The 21,558-nt window shown below is 44.1% G+C and overlaps 1 protein-coding gene across 2 annotated transcripts in view; it reads right to left on the bottom strand.

Annotated features, from left to right (window-relative positions):
• Window positions 1-21,558, bottom strand: part of ABHD11 (abhydrolase domain containing 11) — a 168,747-nt gene that overhangs the window by 94,166 nt on the left and 53,023 nt on the right. The window contains exons 2-3 of one of the 2 annotated variants that reach the window (XM_085649719.1): window positions 13,930-14,065; window positions 5,026-5,199 (exon numbers count right to left, since the gene is read on the bottom strand). In XM_085649719.1, coding sequence (XP_085505845.1) covers window positions 5,026-5,199; window positions 13,930-14,065 — 310 coding nt within the window. The remainder of the gene's footprint in view (window positions 1-5,025; window positions 5,200-13,929; window positions 14,066-21,558) is intronic. The other variant, XM_085649720.1, reaches the window with a different exon arrangement.

The raw sequence follows: 21,558 nt of genomic DNA, 5'->3' as shown, positions 1-21,558 counted from the left end.
AAACGGATCAAGGATGGATGACGAAGGAAAAATCTATATGGTTTCTTCCCGACTCTATGGTTCAAGTCATCATTAACACAATACATAGTCCAGCGCACCTAGGAGAAAAAGCTATGCTAGACAGCATTCAACACATTTGGTTCAACAAGCACTTGCGAGCAGCAGCTAAACAAAAAGTTCGTACCTGTATGATATGTTGTCAGTTTAATCCAGGTAAAAGCATCCCCGCAGAGCAGGGTGGATTTCAACCTCCCGATCATGCTTTTGAAGTCCTCCAGATGGATTATATCCAGATGGAACGATGTCGAGGATTCAAATATGTTCTCGTAGTTGTCTGTGCTCTTTCCCGTTGGACAGAAGCGTACCCGGTTTCAGATTACACTGCTCCGACTACTGCCAAACAGTTAGTTCGAGAATTTTTCCCACGGTACGGTTTACCACGTGTTGTCTACTCAGATAACGGCCAGCCGTTCTCATCCGAACTAATGAAACACGTTTCCCTTTTGTTAGGCTACCAATGGAAATTCCACTGTGTCCGACATCCCGAGGCAGCAGGTCTCGTGGAACGTCATAATCAAACTCTGAAAATTAGATTGTCCAAAATATGTAGGGAAAAAGGTGTCGACTGGATAGTAGCCTTACCAGTTGCACTCTTTTACATGAGAATGGTAGCACATTCTCGAACTGGGCTATCCCCGTACGAGGTGATCTTCGGTAGACCACCAAATATGTGGGGGACGCCTATACCTCGCAAAATAACTGATGTTGACTGTAATATGCTGACAGATTACCTGGCTTCCTTGATGTCTGCACTACAATCTTGTCGTTCACAGGTAACCGCAGCTTTTCCCGATAATACTGAGGTGAAGCCCCATGACGTGGTTCCTGGTGACCTGGTTTTGGTTAGGAATTTCGACCGGAAGACCCAACTGGATCCTAGGTGGAAGTCGCCTAAGTTGGTTCTACTGACTACAAGGACTGCCGTGAAGATTGAGGGTCGCAAAGGGTGGTTGCACTCGAGTCATATCAAGAAATTTTATGGACTACCATCCAGTGTGAATACTCAACCCTGTATTCCCTCACAGACAGACTCAAAGCTCCCCTTGGCTGAGAAATCAACACCAGAACTTTATAAACTAAAATTGAGGTCTAGCAAGTCAGACAATTTGATTGTTTAAGCCCTCTCCAAGGTGAATCGGTTGAATTTGTCTCTGACATGTATCCTCTAGACCGGAATAGAGAAAGAAATCAGCGAATACAGCTTAAAAAGCATGTGTATTGTAAATCACTTCGTAGTCACTGCACAGTAACATTATTAATTTTGTTTTTTCTAAGTCTTCTGATCATTATTTTTAGCATACTATTGCATATGTATTATCCTATTTCTAAACGTGCTTACAATGTAACCGCAGAACATTCTTTTAGTGAATTACCTCCGCATGAGTTGTCCTATAGATTTGCGCTGCGCAACAACACATATCCGTTCACACACAATGGCTCCTGTGGAGCATGGTTTAGTTTGATTAATTCCCTAGATTCAAATTCCGCAGTTTATCAAGACAACTGGGTTTGGGGAAACCTGAACCTAGTTTTACTTAAAGTCTGCTACCCTAACAAGGAGGGACTCCCCAAAAGAACAGGAACTGATCTAGAAAATGAAGTATATGGATTAGGTAATTTTACACTTAACCTCATGATCCTGAACGTTGAATCTGAAGCTACACCAATCTTGCCCGCCATGTCAGTATTCCCAGTGAAAGGGGAATTATGTATAAGAAAGAATGGTTCCATACACATGGGCCATAGTAAATGCACCACTGTAATAAAATTCAGTGATCAAGGCAAGTCTACATTTAGAGCTTCCCATCATTCCTACTTCATATGTGGCCAGACCGCATATATATGTCTACCTCTAGATTGGGATGGTACCTGTTACATAGCATTCCTTCTGCCACCTGTTTTCCTAGCTCCTCCTGATTATCATAGAAATACCCATTTAGTACACAATAGACAACAGAGAGATCTCCCAATTGTCGATTACACTGAAACAGCATGGGAAAAATACACAGATTTCAATAAAGGATTCTTCCCCTATATAGGTACAGTCACTAATAGTAAGCTGATACGTAGATTAACCAGAACCCTTGAAGCAGTAGTGAACGAGACTATTTCCGCCTTAGGCAATTTAACAGAAGAGCAGTCTGCTATGCGGATTGTTGTGCTTCAAAATCGTCTTGTCCTTGACGTCATCCTGGCCGATAGGGGCGGAGCTTGTAGGGTCATCGGATCAAGTTGCTGCATTTTCATACCAGAAAATTCGCCGTCAGTATATAAAGCCATAACCCGCCTTCATAAGATTATAAGCCAGATACACCAGAGTCCAGGCACCTGGACTTGGTCCGGTTGGTTCTGGGGCGTGTTGTCAGCCTGGGGATGGAGAATGCTATCCTTCCTAGGTATTGGCTTTCTCATACTATTCAGTTGCTGCTTATGTCTACAATGCGGGCCAGCGATTTGTGGTCTGTGTGCCACATCGTGTATCCCACATCCACGTTTTCATTCAAGATCCCGGAGGAAGAAAGAAGAACAAATGATGCTATATGAACAGATCGATGGATTGATGAAGATCGATATCTCCTGAGGGTCCGTAGGGGACAAGGAGGGAATGAGGAAATATGAATTTTGTGATCAGTTATGTCCCCTATCGTAGACCCCAACGGCTCCATGTACAAAACTACAAGTACATGTATGTTCCCTCCAGTTCCAGCTCTGAAGACGCAAATACATGTGCGTCCACCGTCAACATGTCCTCTTTCAGATCCACCATGAATGGGTCAGATATTCCATTCCTAAGTATGAAAGGCCACCGACTTTATGTGGTTCACTTTCCACATTTTACAGATTCAGGCGAGTAGGCCCGAATTCTGTCATCAAGCCTTTTTCCTGCCTTCTGCTTCTGAAAGCTCCAGTCTGAGCCTGCATCTGTATCCATGACCTTTGTCCTACTCCCTGCGCGACTAACGGAGCCTGATCCAGCCTGTTGCCTGCCAAAAACTGTATTTCACCTTCAAGATTATCTGCTTCGCTCCTCATCCGATGCATTCCTGTCTAGCAGTTTAGGTAAACATTCCTCCAGCTACCGTGCAAAGGGCCAGGCCTCGCTGTCCTCATGCAAGTAATTCATAGCCCCGTTACCATGGAATATTCCTACCCCCTCGCATCTAGTGTAGACACTTAGACGCTTGTACACGCACTAACAGTCAGTATAGAATAGATTCTATCCCAGAGACCTTTCCTTTTGGATAACACAGTTCTTTAAACATAGGATATTAGATATGATTTGGGATTAGGTTGACATAACCCCCAGACTTCTGTCTCCACATGTAGAGCTAAATGTCAAGTCCCCTTCACCCTCTAGTTGCACGTCAATCACACGTCATGCGGCTGCGCACGCATCTCTGCCAAATATTTCTGCTGACATTGCAGGATTCTCTTATGGATCCACCCATTTGTGACATCATGTTTAATGACGTATTTTAGTTACACCCATGTATACGCCTCTATTAGTTACGTATGCACAGTTTATCTGTATTATCAGCTGTTACGCCTCTTGCATCTGTTTCACTGTAATGCATTTTCTATAAAACTGCTTATCTGTCAATAATGTATGCCCTTCCTTCCTGAACTTTCGTGGTGATGGAATAGAATGCCTACAATTCGAATTGTATTCCTTTGTATAGGAATAAAGCCTTTTAAAACCTCTAATACCACGGATTCTGCCTCTTATTTTTACTGAGTTATTCTCACTAAGACTTTACCGCATAAAAAATAGTACCGGTAATTAAATATTTACCACAATTCTTATGTACTAAGGTGAAACGTTTCTGTGTGTCAAAGAAATATACTTTTTTGAAATTTGAAGACACCTTATCATATTGTAACATGATGTTTGTTGCATGATTTATATGCCAATATTTCGAAGGCTCAGCTCGTGCATGGGCTCTGAGTCAGAGACTACTCTTGGCTTGCCTCTCCCTTTTAATTTGTTGGCTTGCCCATCTCTACATTGCGCTTCATTTCGTAGTTTGGGAGTTCCTTGTCTAAAATAAAAATTCAAGTTTTCCTCTATGTGAGGCTATATGCCTAGGGAAATGCCTATTGTGGTATCTTCTTTAAACAGGAGTGGAAAAAACATAAGACTTGTGAGTGATATTACTGGTTCTTCCAAGTCAATTTTTTTGTTTTTCAGTGTTTTATATTGATTTATAATGGCGTTTATTACGAGTTGAAAAATAAAAGGAAAAAAATGTCATTATATAATTAATAATTCGTAGTTTTTATGTCCCCGATCCTGTACAAAAGCGGTAACGTAACAGTCTTGAAACATTATTGAGCAGTACAAACTAAACAAAGGGAAAGTGGCAAAAAGACACCAAACAGGATAAAAATCACATATAAATATCGAAATTACAAGTGGCAACATATCCATCTATAATGGTGGCGCTTAGCAAATAGCTTCATATCACTTGAAGGATCATTTGTCAAGGAGGGTCAGCTCCAGCATCCACCAGCCTGCTAAGGAATATGTGAAAGCTGGATGCAAACCCACTCCTTACATATTATAGGCTTAAATTGACACACTGTGGAGACTCAGTGATTGCCGGAGCCACTAGGCCTTCATTTCTTCAACGTGGAAGGTCTAAACAGGCTAATTTTGACCTTCGTTTCTGCTCAATTTGCACGCAGTTTGGAAATTTGTTTTCACACCTTGACAAGGATTTTAAAAACATAGTTCAACTGTGTTTATCATGGATACGAGCATAGATTCAAAATAAAAGGTAAACGACACATAGGGATCAAAAATAACCCTTGGGTATCCAACACACATAATTTGGAGGAAACCACATCACCTACCTTGCTGCGATCAATTGGGTTTCACCCAGAAATCTATTAAACACCACTACTTAACATCACAAACCAATTCAACTTTCAACAAATGTATACTTCTGTGAGCTAGATACCTACCCACTGCAGTGCCATGGTCATGGCAGTCTTGCCACCCATGCTGTGACCGATCAGGATGCAGCGCTTGATATGCAGCAGTTCCAGTAGCCTATGGACATCAGCACTCATTGCTTCGTATGTCATAGTGGCACAGTGTGGGCTACTGCCATGGTTACGGGCATCCAGTGTCAGTACCTAGCTGGGCCAGAAAGATGACTAAGTAAAGAAAAAACAACATGTATACAACATCAGAATAAAAAAAGCAACAATCCTAAAGTGCCTACTCCTATCTTATGAGCTGTGTCTGCACATGCATTCACCAATGTGTAACGTATGGCACAAATTTCAGGGGTGAGTAGAAGCTGTGATCTTCACCCGCAGTAATACCAGCCCTTATTGCAACCTGTCAGCACTGCACCACCACTTTCATCACTTGGCAAGATTATTTCTCCCTAGAATAGTCAAACCATAAAGTGCTACGTTATGCAACTATGAAAAACAGTTCTCCTCTAGCACCAGGGATGCAAGAGTGGTGATCTTTCATCTTAGATGAAAGTGGGCCAGCTCCTCTGTAGCAAAAGACAGTTGGGCCAAAAGCTCTTCTAGATTTCCAATAATTGAGCAGCAGATTGAGTGTCCACTTCAATGGAGAAGAATATACCTATGCAGTGACAGCCAAAGTATGGGTTGCCTTTCTGCAAATACCAGTCACTCAGGCAAGATCACTCCTCAGCAAAATAGATAAACAACTCCCCATGAAGATGAATGTCTATGTAGCAATGCTTGGCACAGAAAGTGCCTTAACATTGTAACAGTCAAACACGCAAACAGAATTAGGGGGAGCTGTTTGGATGCCCAACATGGCAGACATATTCCGATAATGCTCCAGCCTATCCCTCAATATCCTGAGCTGACTGTTAATCACCCTGAAACTTGCCATGCAGTGACTGGAGTATGGGCTAGGGTTGTTTGTAATTGCCAATGATTGTTTTGCTTTGCTCTATCTCATGCTTGCTTTTAATATGTTCTACTGTTCTTGTGATTCTCTTTGGAACCCTGACTTACCGGGTGACAGTCTGGCTCGTGCTGGGAGGAGTCTGGCAGTTTCCTGCTGCTCTGGGGCCGGATAGCCGCTCGATTGGTTGTGGGTCCATTACTGAATAAATACTTGGATACCCTTGTTATCCGAAGTTTTACTTCAACGTTTCAAGACTTTTCCTTATGTGTGGAAACTGCTACACTATAGTGACTGCCAAGTAAAGCGACAAGAAATGGTGATGAAATCTGTGCCCATGGTCCACCGCTGTAAAGTATGCTTCTGTTGACAATTATTCCGCGGTCAACTATCCAGTAAGATTCTTCAATTAATGCTGTTTAGTTTTAAGACAAAAAATGTAAAAGCTTTCTAAAGAAACCTTATACAATGTGTTTTAGGTGTGGGTCTAAGCCACATCTTGGTAACAGCCCTATATGCCCAGCCCTTGGTAAAAAATGTGTAAAATGTAACAAGAATGGTCTGTGTGCAGAGGTAAAAGTGTGGTTCAGGTTAGCACTATACAAGCTCAGAATTATAATGAATCCAATTCTCCTGAAGATAATATGTTCTTACAAAATGAGATGCAGTCTGATCTTCACTGAGGAGGGACGCACTAACCTTGCTTAATCATGGAGAGAGCGCACAGGACTTTGATGCAGTGCTCCCCACCTCGACTTCCCACAGCACCCATTCCATTCTCTCATCGCCAGATTCCTGAAGGATAGGGAGAGGGATGCTATACTCTAAGCCGCCAAGGGACTGGTGTGCCAGTGTTCCTGGATACTAATCTTTCCAGATTACACAAGCCTGGTTTAAAAGCTGAGAAGGTCAAGCAAATGATGCATGCAATGAAGATTAAATACATGCTTATCTTCTGGGCAGGCTTATGGTCATCCACAACTCACAAACCACCTTCTTCAATTCACCAGAAGCAGCCTTTGAGTGGGTAGTGAGAGATTCAAGATTTAAAGCATTTTTAGTAATTTGTGATTCATGTAGTCTCTTGTGCAGAAAGATCTGGTGGTGGCTACGGTTAAGGACTATTGGCGGCCTTTTCTGCCTTCATGGCATGGATTTCTTTGCTTGTTTCGTTTTACTCTTGTTTATTGTGGGATTTGAATCTCATTTTGACTTTCTTCGATTGCATTTCGACCTTTTTTGCCTTGCTCCAAATCATTTTCTGAATATTTCAATCCTCTGAGCAGGAAGAAAGTCATTCATGCAGTACGTGTACAGAACCATCCCTATGAAGGTCATCCTCTGTGTAGGAGACATGTGGGACTTCAGGACATTGATGGTAAAACCCAACTCATAGAGGAGAGTTACTGTCCACTGAAGACATTTCCTGACCTGCGGTGGGGACTCCGCTTTCATCAGCCAGTCAAACAACTATGGAAATACTTCAGGCCTCAAGAAATCTACTCTCCCACTCGCTATAGTGAGTCCGATTTTATCAGGGTGAGCTATTTTTAGGGCCTACTGGCCAGTTCTGGTGAGCTGACAAACAACAGATTTTCTATTTACTCAGAAAGTGAATGAGCAATAAAGATGCCTTTAAATCTTGCTTTCATCTTGTCACATTTTCTCTGTGTTCAGAGACAGAGGTCGAATGTCAGCTTATGTCTTCTTACAATTTGCTGCTTATTTTATCCGGGAAATTGGTGCTTGCTTTTCTTTCTCTGACTGCAAAGTAAGAGGCTTTTGCGAAGTGAACTGTCTGACAATCATGATGTACAAAGAATGTGAAATGAAGACCTGTAGGATGTGTTTTTTCTAACACACAGCATTTAAATAGCTTCTACAAATATATTTGACTTTTGACATGTCAAAATATTTTTCAGTAGTTTTGAAAACACATATTTGTATTTCTGTGAGATGAAAAAAGATTTTATTAAGATGGAAAAAAATCAGAACTCTTTACTTAGTGATGTGCTTATGAAACATTTTTTTTGCTGAAACCTAATTTCCACAGATTATTGTGTATACACTATATTGTTTTATCAGTAAAACTGCATGTTAGTGCGAATGTTTGTGGCTATTTCAATGGAAAATGTGCTGTTTGTAGATCACAGTGTGCTAGCACATCATGCTTTAGTAATAAAGTACCCTAAATGTGGGCTAGATTATCATTATACATGGAGGAAACGTTTAGTCTATTAAATAAAGCAAAATAGATTTTTTCACAACAAAAAGGCTGAACAAGCATATTTGAAGGTACTCTCATATGTGATATTGAAGAAAAAGGCAGCTCTGTAAAATAAAATATTTTCCTAGGTTCACAAAATTTGAGACCACTTTATGGATCAAGCACATTACAGTTAGGTCGAATAGATTATTTAAGTCACTAGACCTGCGGGTCTGGAACATTTTAAGGATTTTTCGATGCCTGTACTTGGATACATAACTGTCATACTAAAGCTGCCATGAATACCAGCACTTTTGTAAAGCTGCATGGAGCAGTCGTCAGTCTGAAGGACCCGTGAATTGGTAGTCCTGGATCCCACCACAAACCTCAGGTTTTGCCTGTGGGCAGAAAGAACTGGAGGATGATAATAGGTGCCCTGAAGATTCAAAGGTGTGAACCAGTCTCCAGCATTCCGGGACAGTAAGGCTTAGCTAAGAAACAAATGGCCAGATGTACGAAAGGATTTATTGTTTCTTACAAACAGAACAAAGCAGCCAGACAGTAGTAAAGTGGGTTTCTGCAGTAACCCCACACTTTTTGCCAGACTACTGATGCCTTTTGACTTGGGTCCCTGCCATTCAGGTTCCCAGGGCCTGTGTTCTTTCCCCAAAACTAACCCAATTGGCATCTCTGGCCACAGGTCAGCCCCTGGTAAATGGTACCACAGGTACCCAGGGCAATGTGACCAGAGAAGGCCTCTAAGGGCTGCAGCACTTATTGTGCCACCCTTAGAGGTCCTGTACCATCACACTCACACACTGCATTTGCAGGCTGCGTGTTTTGGTGCAGAACAAAGTGAACAGTCAACATGGCACACATCTCTGTGTGCTATGCCTACAACCCACTGCCCTGGCATAGGTCAGTCACCCCTCTAGCTGGGTGCACTATACCAGTGGTAAGGGTACAGGTGCATGAGTCCTGCACCCCTACAGTGTCTAAGTCCATTCTTAGACATTGTAAGTGCAGTGCTGCCATTAAGAGTATATGGTGCTGGGAGTTTGTCATTACGAACTCCACAGCACCATAATGGCTACACTGAAAAATGAGAAGTTTGGTATCAAACTTTTCAGCACATTAAACCCACACTGATGCCAGTGTGGGATTTAATGAAAAATGCACACAGAGGGCATCTTAGGGATGCCCCCTGAAAACTAACCCACCACTAGTGTCCAGGCTGAGTGGCTGCTTTCAGCTGCCACCAACAGACATGTTTCTGGACCCCTGGGTCGAGAGCCTGCTGCTCTCTGGGGCCTGAAACAATGCACATACTGGGACGAGGTGCCAAGCCTCCTCCCCCAGGATGGGCAGGGTTCCCGAAGGGGAAGCTTCAAAGGCTTGCCGCCTTTGTGAGCTTCCCCAGGCAAATTGCTGCTTTCAGCAACTGGTCCCCACTGGTTTTGACCCCCACTTTGGGCGGGAGAAGCAGCGGGGAAAAAACAAGCGAAGAAGAGAGGTGTGCCCACCTCTGCCAACTGGTTCTGACCCCCACTTTGGGCGGGAGAAGCAGCGGGGAAAAAACAAGCGAAGAAGAGAGGTGTGCCCACCTCTGCCAACTCCACCCCTCAGGTGGGGGAGGTGAGGTGAAGGCCAACTCTCAGTCCACACCATCTTGAAGATGGGGAGACTCAGCTAACCAGGGAGGCACATACCCCCTCCAACTGGAGGGCGGCATAATAAGGGGGTGTACCCACCCCCAGGGAAGGGACCCATTGGTCCCTGCCTTTTATATACCTGTAACACACCTAAATCTAGTATTTAAGGGCACCCCAGAACCTTGCTTCCTCAGATCCAGACAAGAAACAAGAAGAAAAGAAGAAGGACCGAACAGCCATGCAGCAACTAACAAGAGGAAGACACCCACTATATTGGCACAAGCCCTACCGGCCTGTCTCCCCCTCGAACCTGCCCCTGCGAAATACTGGTGTGTCCTGCAGCCAGCAACCTGAAAACCCCCGGAGGACCTGCCTGCCTTCACTTCCAAAGACAGCTTCTCTCGTGAACACCGGATTTGTTCAACTGCAACCTCTGGCAGCAGCTGGAAACTGCGAATCCGCCCCACTCTACACCTACTGTCCATGGCCCGAGCTCGAGCGGGCAAACACCACGAGGAGGTCACCTGGCGATCCTGAATCGAGATCTGGCGACCCCTGACCTGCCTCAAGCCTCCAGCCGACGCCTGCAGCCTAAATCCAGAAGGCCCCTCTAACCACTACCAGGAGCTGGTATGAAGATCCGACCCTAAAAGGCACCCCTGCACCCGACACCCTACAGCCTTATCTGCCCAAACCGACGGTGCCTAACCAACCCCTAACTTTCCAAATTACCTCTCAAACTGTTGGTCGCACCCAGAAGTCCTTTGTTTCCCTGCCTGCAGTGCTTTTGCAAACGGGAGGTTCTCCGTTGGAAACAACAGGGCATCCGACCTCGAAACAGCGCCCTGCACCCAGCCGCCCTAGTGCCGCTGAGGTGCACCTATGGTGCTAATTTGTTTCCCCATTGTCCCTGAGCTAAAGTCCAGGAGCTTTGCTCCCACAACCCAGTGGCCTGCTTGGCAGCAGCCACCAACCAGAGGCCCCCTAAACCCCATTGGAGAACATTGGGCCTCAACACTCTGCACCCAGCCACCCTAGTGCCGCTGAGGGTGTAACAAGAGTGCATCACTGACCCTGGGGGCCCCCTGAGTCTAACCCCAGAACCTAAACTCCAAAGACCGATTACTCACCTAAAAACCGATAACCATATTTTCCTCCATAGGATAACATTGACACTTTTTCCTGAAAAAGTTTCCAAGTGTGTAGTTTTGAAACCTAAAGAAATTCTTTAAAATTGTACGATTTAACAAAAACGCTTTTACTCACCTGTTTACAGGAAATGTCCCAGTGCTGCATCTAGGCATACAGCACTGAGTAAGAAAAGTAATCCAAAAGTAACGTACCTGCTATTTTACTGAAAATCCAATTCAAGTCTATGTACTGTATTTACAAGTAATTGCATTTCTCTGAAACAATACTGTAAGTCAAACCGTAGTAAATTTACCATTACAATTGAACTGTTTTACAATCAGCATTTACTACTGTAAAGTAGTTATTGCTTACCTGTGCCAGGCTTGCTTGGTTCCAGAAATAAAATAACTAAAAGAATATTTTTTATACAAAAACAATTGGTCTGAAGTTCAGAACTTGAGTGTGTGAATTAATTCCTGAGTGAGTGTGTACAACAAATGCTTAACACTGTCCTCTGATACTGCCTTGCTGCTCAACCACTCTACCACAAGTAGAAAGTAAGGTTCTATCTAATTTTACCTCTGCCTACCTTTGGGGTTCCACTGGACTCTGTGCACACTATACCTCACTTTGGTATAGTATATATAGAGCCAGCTTCTTACACAGATTCATCCTGGACCTCCCCTAACCAACCCTCATTGCCCCCCACCTGAGAGACCACCACTGGCTCCCCATCCAGAAGAGATGTCAGTTCAAGTTCCTCACACATGCCTACAAAGCCCTCCATGGCCTGCCTACCACAACCATTGACTGAATTTCCACCAATCCTCTAGACACCTGCGCTTCTCTTCACTCACACATGCCCCCCCACTCATCCGTCACAGCCGCAGCAGTGGTAGCCCCTTCACTTACATCGCAGCCAAGACCTGGAACAACCTTACCCTTCAGTTCTGTATAGGCCCCTCGCTGGCAGACTTCAGAAAGAGACTCATGACCTGGCTCTTCGATGGAGACACAGCACCCAGATACCCCTAGGGGCGACAGCGTTGGACTTTACAAATGCTGATTGATTGATTTCTTAATAGACCGAATTGCAATTTTGGGCCATTAAAAAATGCTAAATTGCCTTTCTATACATACAAATACAGATAGAGAATCACAAAAAGCGATTTCTACCTAGAAATCGCATTTTGTGATTCCCTAAATAGAAACATATACAAAGCATTTCCTAAATGCGAAATGGGCATTTAGGAAATGCTATTACCATTGACTCCAAGTCCATGGCAACCATGTGCAATTTTTAAAAAGCACCCCAACATGATTTTTTTCAAGTGCCATAAATCACACACACATGGGGTGCATCAAGGGGGGCCTTAGGCCCATAGGTACGAATGGTTTTATATTTCCAAATTTGCGATTTACTATTAGGAAATTGCAACTTCGAAAATGTAAAACCATTAATACCTATGGGCATTTAAGCCAATACGAATGAATAGTTAAGCATTCCATAAATAGCGATTTCATAATAGCGATTCCTACTCCGCAAGAGTACACCGAAAGATATGGGAAAGACTTCTGACAAGGTTGCTGTCTGATGAGGAACAATTTTGTTGGTGAGATACAGGATCTGGAACTATGTCTATGAAGCGAGGAAAATAAGTAACAGATGCCAGTGTGCCGGTTGGTGTCTAATATACTCTGGTGTCATCATCTGAGAAGGTAAAGTTACAGCTTGAGAAGCATTGGCCCGCCTGGTGGCAATGGAGGGCTATGACGTTGAAAATCTTTTGTGCACCAATCGGAAGTCTAGAAAGAGAATCCTTAATGAGGGGAACATGCGGAAAGCTGCATGCATCAGGGCTCTCCTTGATCAGTTTATTCTAGTTAGGTGTTCCACAGGAATACCAAGAACTTCTCTCTATGTATGTTTGTATCAAAATCCAAGCCAAACTGCAGTGGAGAACTGTGGAGGGCTCAAGGCAAAGACACCTCAATTGCTTCTGTCTCCTGGGTGGGGAAAGGTTCTGCCATGAGCACTGCCTTTTTCAGCAGTTCTACATAATGACCGAGCCCAATCTTCATCCCACAATGGGCCACATGTACGAAAAAGCCTGTTTGCGATTCTCTAGCAAGCAATTAGGAAATCACAAAGAACTATGTACAAATGTGTACCTTTTGCATTTAGCGATTCCTAATGGGGTAACAATAGACCTACCTCATCAATATTCATGAGGAATAGCTAAAAACACAGGGATGGTGGCCTGCTGGGGACAGCAGACCACCATGTCTGTGTTTGCTTTTTAAATAAAGCAACTTTTTTTTAATGCACCCCACTTTCCTTAAAGGAAAATGGGATGCGTTTAAAATTAAAAAATTAATAGTTGTCCTTTCATTTTTTAAGAATAGGCAGTGGTTCCTGGATCACTGCCTGCTCTTAAAAATGTTTTTGCATGCATTCACAAAGAGGAAGGGGTCTCCTGAGGACCCCTTCCCATTTGCGAAAGGGTTACTAGCAGATCGAATATGGTGGTAAAATGTGAATGTTTTACGACCACTTGTTGGTTGCAAAACATTTAAACATATCACACTGAGTCGCTACTAGGAAGGGATGCCCTTAACATGCCCCTTCCGAAAACCGAATCGCTAACCTATTTTGCAATTCGGTAATAGGTTACCGAATCACAAATTAGGATTTGGTACATAGGAAAATACTTTGTTTCTGTTTGCAAATGGCCCTATTCTGTGAATCAGTCTATTTGCGACCTTACAAAGGTAAGTGCATGTGGCACCAAGTCCCTGGGAATGGAATATTTCTCTCTGCAGTGATGTAGCATGAAGCAGTGACACCTTTCTGCTACATTGAAATCTGCAACATTCATGTGAAACACAGACTCCCCACTAGTATCAATCTTCCCACGGGAGCCCCAGCTATCCTCCCCTGCCACAAGCAATATCCTCAGTCACACACACACAGCTCTCACCTTTCTGCCAGTTTTTTGCACCAAGGCTTTGGCAATGGACTGGAAGTTGGATTTACTGCCAAAAAGGCCATGGAGAAACACAAGGGGTACCTCATTGACTCTTCCATCAAACAGGTCATACGCCAGTGTCACCGTACTGCGAAAAACAATCACACAAAAAAACAATCACAAAACAGAAAGAAAAAATTCTTTCAATGTTTTACACAAAAGAAGGAATCAATGACATTACAGTTTGAACATATGTAAATACTACATAATAAAAGAATAGCAGAATTGTTCAATATTACACAATCAAATAAATACATTACCAAAAACGGCTGCCAAAGGATTAAAAAGTGTAATTGACCAAAACAATTCCTCAGTGCTTTGGGCGCAAACATTTAATAGATTATAGTGTACAATATGAGAATCAGCATTAAAACAACGTTTTACAGGACTTGGGTGGCCCTATTCACAAATATGTGCAAGACTGTCGTGCACATATTTTAATAACACAGAGCTGCAACCTTGTTAAATTTCAATATTAATGCTGTCCCACTACCCACAAAGTAGATTGCGCACAGACGCTGCTGGGCAAATCCCCTAACAAATATTTAGGCATGGGGATGTGTTACAGCAAAAATCTGGACGGAAAATTGATCAAATGTTTAGGACTGGCAGAAACAGAGACCTACTTGGGGCGTCCTTAGTGGCCAAACCTCTGGCCCTCAAACATCCACCATATATCTGTGAAAAAATGTTGAAACCTATTGTTTGACTGAGCACTTAGATTTTGACTGACTGTATGGATCTAATCCCTTCTGCTGAAGGTTTACTCAGGAGAGTGAATCACCCATTTCGTAGTGAGCGTGATGTTCAAGGATTTCTTCGGAATATGGGGGGGAATAGGCTGGATGTGAAAAAGTGAGAGGTATTTGTGTTGTTAAACGCACAGAATTTCTTGCTTGTAAATTTTTACATTCTGCTTGGGCTTACCAAACCAATGCAGGGATGGTGCAGCAGTGATATACCGTATTGTGTCAAAGTAATAAAAAGAGAATATTATGGTTTCTGGGGGATGACAGACAAACACTGGAAATGAGCAAGGAGGCCTGTGACCGCGACTGCTGGACACAGCTGGACTGCGTGCTGGCCTGAGCGCTCAGAAGGTGGAAGAATGTGAGGGCACCACAACCTGGGCTACGCCTTAGAGGTTGTATCTGATTTCATAGAAGAATGATTTAATCGAATACTGAGAACTTGTGTCATCCAACCTGTTTAATGGAAATTTTCAGAATAAATGGCATACCTTTTCGCGTGGACTGACTCATAAAATGTCTTTTTAGTCGAAATTGGCCATTAAATGTAAATGTAATGGCTGAAGGTCTTACTTTCAGAAATAGTTTTATCGGAGATATTTATTTCAGCACTTTACTTAAGGGGACATTATTTCATATGTATATCTTTTATAGTGTCAAACAATTATTTCAGGTGCTTTTAATTTGTTGACCTATTACCACCTGTAAAAACAATCCATCACTGAGCCCTCACAACCCCTAAACACCCTGCCCCACCTCTCTTACCATACCTAAACTACACACATTCCTGAAGCCTAAAAGCCCTTTCTACCCGAGAAATCGAACATCCCTGAACCATAAAATCACTCGCTACCCCTAACTCCATCAATTCCTGACCCTAAAATACCTTTTCTATGCCTTAACCCTGCTCATTCCACTTCCCTTAAAATACCTCAGCACACTCAAACTCCAACCAGCCCTGAACACTAAAAATCCTTCAGCACCTTTAAATATCGGTCATCCATGACCCATAATAACTCCTCATCACCGTAAACCATTCATCCCTGAACCCTAGAATCCCTTTTTCTACATCTAAACTCAACACATCCCTGAATCCTCAAAACCTCTCACCACCCTAAACTCCACCCCATCCTGACCGCTCAAAACTCACCTCTCCATCTGCTACCCATAATTGAACCTTAAAAGCCCTCATCAGACCTAAACTCCACTCATCCTTGAACCCCAACACCCCTCAACACCCTTACACTCAACCCATCCCTGCAACCTAAAGACACCTCACACACAGAAACACCAGTCATCCGTGAACCCTAAAAACCCCTCACTACCCCTACAATCCACCCAGCTCCGAACCCTAAAAACCCCTTTCTATGTTCGAACTCCAAATATTCATAACCTCCTAAAAATCCCTCTTCATCATAAATTTGGTGGAGACATGTAAGTTACACTTCTGGAGTAAATTTACACTATGAATTTGTGAATACTCAAAATTGTAGTAAACTTACTAAAAAATGAAAATTTCTCAAAAGTGTAAGTTAGCTTTGTGAATCAGGCCCTAAGTCTGACCATGGATGAGCAAGGGTTTTGGCTTGAGCCTAAGAACCAAAGTACGAATCAAGCCATTGGAAAAATGTCATATGTACAGATGTCATTTAAAAATGTAAGACTCCATAACACAAAAATAGTTTCATTCTGTCATGTTTAAAAATGTTTAATGTTTTACATAATATCCTATAACTGTATTGAGTGATATTTATAAAAATAGATAGCCTCTAAACATGAACGCGGAGCTGCTGTCTCAATTCGTTGTCAGGACCGGAGGCGAGGATTATGCTTTACTTTCTTCTCTTTTACCACTAGCAGCCATTTTAAACATACAAAACAAACTCCTATTCCCATGAACCCTTGGGAATAAAACAACAGTTAGACAACCAGTGGGCAACCGAGTCCATGTAACAGCCAATCAGGGATCCTCATGCTCCAATATAGTCCTTCACTTGTGTACCCTCGTCCTCTTTATTCGCTGCTCGCAGCCGAGATAAATTCATTCCTCACTACTTCTATTTATTGTGTTTGTGCTCAGACAGTGCATATGTGCTAATTTAGGATTATTGCTGTCTTTAGAATTGGTTTTGTGGGCCGAGGGGCCGCTTTGTGCTCCCTTCATGGCTGGGAGCTTGGTGCGGCTCCACAGTGCGGTCCTCCGCACGCTAGGCGACGCATGCATAGGCACATCTGCAGCTGCGACGTGGAACTTTCACTCCCTCACAACGGGATTGGAGTCGCACGCCGACAGCCTGTAGCCAAGTTCTGCCTGGACAGTGACTCCCCGATCGGGTCCTGTAGCCCATGTTGGGCCTCTAATGATTGTGTTCTGACACCCTGCTCGTCAGGGTCTGTACCCGCATAATACACATTAGCTTGTGATGCCCTGAGGCGGGCCCGCATTCATCCAATTGACTGTGCAACCGATAGGGGGCCAGTGAGGCCCACAAAAAAGGAGTTTGCATAACGCTCAGCAACCCCGTGTATGTTTCATACTGCTGTTGACACCAACAAGGTGTACCTACACGTTTAAGTGCGCAATTTGGAAACACATGCTCCCAGGCAGTATTCCCCCTAGACATTCTCAGCACCAGGGGAGGGTGTCCCCAGGGGGCACGGACCCACAGCAGTGAAACTCTGCTCACACAAATACTGTTGGCTGTCCCCTAGTCCCTATATCGTAGAGCTTTGCCTGCTTACATCTGTTGCCTTCCCTCTTTTAACTTGCCACAGGTTGCCGATAGTGCTTGCTATAGTTCCTCTACCAGTACTACGAAAGTCTTAGAAGACATTCAGAGCGAAGAGGACCCTCTTGTGTTCATCCCTTGGGAGAATGACTTCTATGAAGTTGAGGATGCCTCAATATATAGTAGCTGAAGCCACGAGGTTCCATGAAACAACACCTATTGCGAACTCAGCCAAACCTGCCTCAGTGACCCTGGCCCCTACTGAGCCTTCCTAATCACCATATTCTGAGGATGTCCCAGGTCAACACCGCTACCAAGATCGGGTTGATCACAACACCTTTTAGTGTCTGAAACATGAGTTCTTGAACCAGGATTGAACCAGGATTCCCTTTTCCACATCCCAGCCCGTCCTGGGATCTGGCTGGATCAAGTGGGGAGACGGATGAGGAGGCAGCTCCCTCAAGACCTTGGACCTCCGTCTGACCCGTCAAGATCGGTCGCGGGGTCTCATATGCTAGACACCGACATTATCCATCCTAGGTCCGCGGAATGGGGTCTATCTGAGAAGGTTGTGAATTATGTAGAGGCTCGCATTCGCAAATCTCTCGAGAAGGAGGCCCGTAGCCACCTCCCGGCAGTATGCTCATGCCCTTCCCTAGACGGGAAGGTGGCCCTAATGCCAGAACTAGACTCTACAATGGCCACCTTCATAGCCAAGTTAATAAAAGATGCCAAAAATAGGGGATATATAGGTCCTGGAGAGCTGGCCAGGATATGTTACGTGATTCCATTGGCCCGTTGACCAAAATATTTGACATGGCTGAACATGCCTAGGCCTTGGGATCCCTCATCTCCCCTGAGGTGCTTTCTGGGTGGGCACAGCACTATAATATTCCTAGGAAATACGAATTGCGCGTTGTCTGCAGAGTGTCGCTGCTCATTTTTTAATAAAGGTGGAACCGAAGTTAGGAGACCGGACAGTCTCGAAGGCAGGCTCTGTGGCCCAAGGAGGTCTCTTTGGGGAACCCTCAATAAAGGAATTGGGCACGCTTATCAAGACATTCACATCTTTAGACAAAGCCCAATCATCCATCAAAGGAGTATTTCACCCCGGGTTTTCCAAGTGGACGGTCAAGGCAGAGGTTACTTGTCCGGCCACGCATTCTCACAGGATCCTCCACGAGGGCAAGGCTTCAGGCAAGGCTCCAACCAGGATCCATCCCACTTAGCCAATTTCTACCCTATCAAAGGACAGCGTTTCCAAGGCAGAGGGACAGGATTCAACGCTGCTTCCTATTCCGGTGAGTGTCCTCCATTCTACCCTTCTAAGAGTAGGGAGGCCATCTGGTGAATTTCGCCTACGTCCGGAGCTCTATCACCAGAAACGTGGGTTTTGCAGATGTTTATGGGTTTTTAAACAGAGTTCTATGGTTCCCCTCGACAAGAAGAGCCATTCAGTTTTCCTCACAAAAAGCAGCACTGATAGAGGTGGAGGTCTCAGCCCTCCTAGAGAAGGGAGCTATCTGCCCCTCGGTTCCTCATCCACGCGGTTTCAACAGTAACCTTTTTTTCGTCGACAAGGCTGATGAAGGCCAGAGGCCAGTCATCAATATGCGTGAATTCAACAAGTGGCTAGTCTATCGCCACTTCAGGATGGAGGGAATACACCGCCTTTGGGATGTCTTGCGCCCCTCGGATTGGATGGTACATCTGGACCTGAAAGATGCATACCTGACAATCCCGATTTTTTTCCCCTCACAGGAGATTTCTCCAATTCAACTGGCACCACCAAACATACACATTTTCCACTCTGCCCTTTGGGCTCTCCTCTGCCCCTTAGTGCTTCACGAAGGGTTTTCAAACTGACATTGGAGTACCTACAGGCGCAGGGAATGCACCTTATAGTCTACATCAGGGGTCTCCAACCCTTTCTGTAATAAGAGATATTCAATGGAAATCATTCAGAACTACTAATATTAGTGATGTAATAGTGACTGTCAGCAGTGATCACATTATAGTATTAGGCAGGGTTTCCAGCACTTATGTATAAAATCCTTTCAGAATGTGAAATCACATGGGTAATACATAAAAGCCATAGCTGCAATCCCCCATGAGTAATAAACCACCCAAACTCAATAATAGCTTTGAAAACATTTTAAAAATGGAACTAATTTTTGCCAAACATCAGCTTATTAGTTCGGAAAATAGACCCATTTTCATCTTGAGAAAATTATTTTAAATGTTAGTATACATATGATAATTCAGCGAAGCAAAATCTTCTATACTGGGCTTTACACTGAAAAGCTACTCACAGGTAGCTGGAGACCTACTGGCAGCTCACGAGCAACTCACTGGAGACACCTGGTCTACCTAGACGACATGCTCCTGTTGGCTCTGTGCCCACGACAATTGTCGATTCAGCTGCAGATGGTGGTTACCTTTCACAGAATCTCGGCTTCGTTATCAACGACAATAAATCTCTGTTGGTTCCCTCTGAGATGGCAACTTTCTTGGGTTTCGACCAAGGCCACGCTGAGCCTCCCAGGTCGGAAGGTGATGAAGATCCGTCACAAATTATTAAAAACTTTGGCCAGAACATATGTTTCAGTAAGACAAATCACTTGATTGGTGGACTCCTTTCATTCTCAATCCAAGTGATCTTCCTGAGGCCCCTGCATTATCGGGCCCTGCAGCGTCTGAAGGCTGCTCGTTTACACAAACGTCTCACTACCAAAAGGTTACTCTCTCGACAGAGGCGAGAGATAAGATAAGCTTGTGGCTGTCCCATATGGATGATTGGAATGGAAGGGGGATCCTTGGCTCGGCCCTAGACCTGATCAAAGTCAGACACCAGCAAATCAGGATGGGGTGCAAGGAAAGTTTTCCACTGGAGGTTTTTGGTCTCCTCACAAACAGAAATTGCATATAAAAACTGTGCTTCTCACAGGATCCTTTGCGGTCCGATGTCGTACCCGGGACAGAATTTAGTTGTGTGTTCTCTTGAAGATGGACAACATATCAGCATTTCGGTATATCAACCACCTGGGGGGCACATGACCCAAAACTCTCTCAGACCTGGCCACCAGCTTCTGGCAATACTCCCTAGACCACCAAATTTCAGTTACAACTGAATATCTCCAGGGTCAGGAGAATCAGGTGACAGACTGGCAAAACGCACCGCTCAACCACGTTTCAGGAAAAACGCGGCTCAGCCAGATTCTTTTCCGTATTGCCCCTGGTGAGTCATCAGACTGTCAGTTAAGGATTTACAGAATTGCAAACATTTTATATGCAGAGATGAAGTATAACCAAGAGCCAATGAAGTAATTGAAGAAAATAAATATTAATGAAGTTCTCAACATGCATTAAGCATTGATGATTACTGAAAAAGAAACCCTTGTGTTTCAAAGTTAAGTGTGACCGAAGTCAACAGATGGACACCAGTCTCTGACAAATAGTTCTTTTATAGACTGGCACATGCATAATTTTCGGGATTCCTGTCTTCGGAAACTCCACCCAGAGGTCTTTGCCATGATTCAGAGAACTAGGGGTCCTTTTTCGATCAACTTGTTTGTGTCCAGGCTGGATCATCAACTGCACAAGCTTGTCAGCTGGAGACCGGACCCATAGGAAGTTGCCACAGATGCATTTCTCCAGGACTGGAGTCAGGAGAAAGGCTAAGCATTTCCCCTGTTTGCGATGATAACTCGAGCTTCGGCCCAGATCAGACGCCAGGAGGTGGTGATGATCACTCTCATTTGGAAATCTCAAGTGTGGTTTCCAGTTCTTTTAGAACTTTCCTTTAATTTTCCAATCCATCTCCCCCGGTTTCCGTTTCTACTACTCAATCCAGATCAGAAACCACATCAAATGGTCCTGGAAGGGCTCCTGTCCCTGATGGCATGGAGGATTATAGGGGCCAATGGTCCGTCCTGGGCCTTTTGCGAAAAGCTGAGGAACTCCTCTCCAAAGCACAGTCGGATTGGGCACGAGAGACACGTTGGTGTGTGCGACAGAGTTTCGATTCCATGGTCCCGAAGCGAGTGCAAATCCTCAACTTCTTTGGTTTGCTGGCGTCTGAAGGTCTGGCTTATTCCTCCATT

The sequence above is a fragment of the Triturus cristatus genome, chromosome 3_2, assembly GCF_964204655.1.
Source record: "Triturus cristatus chromosome 3_2, aTriCri1.1, whole genome shotgun sequence".
NCBI lineage: Eukaryota > Metazoa > Chordata > Amphibia > Caudata > Salamandridae > Triturus > Triturus cristatus.
Note: the sequence above shows the minus strand (reverse complement) of the source record. Positions and strands in the feature narration are given on the sequence as shown.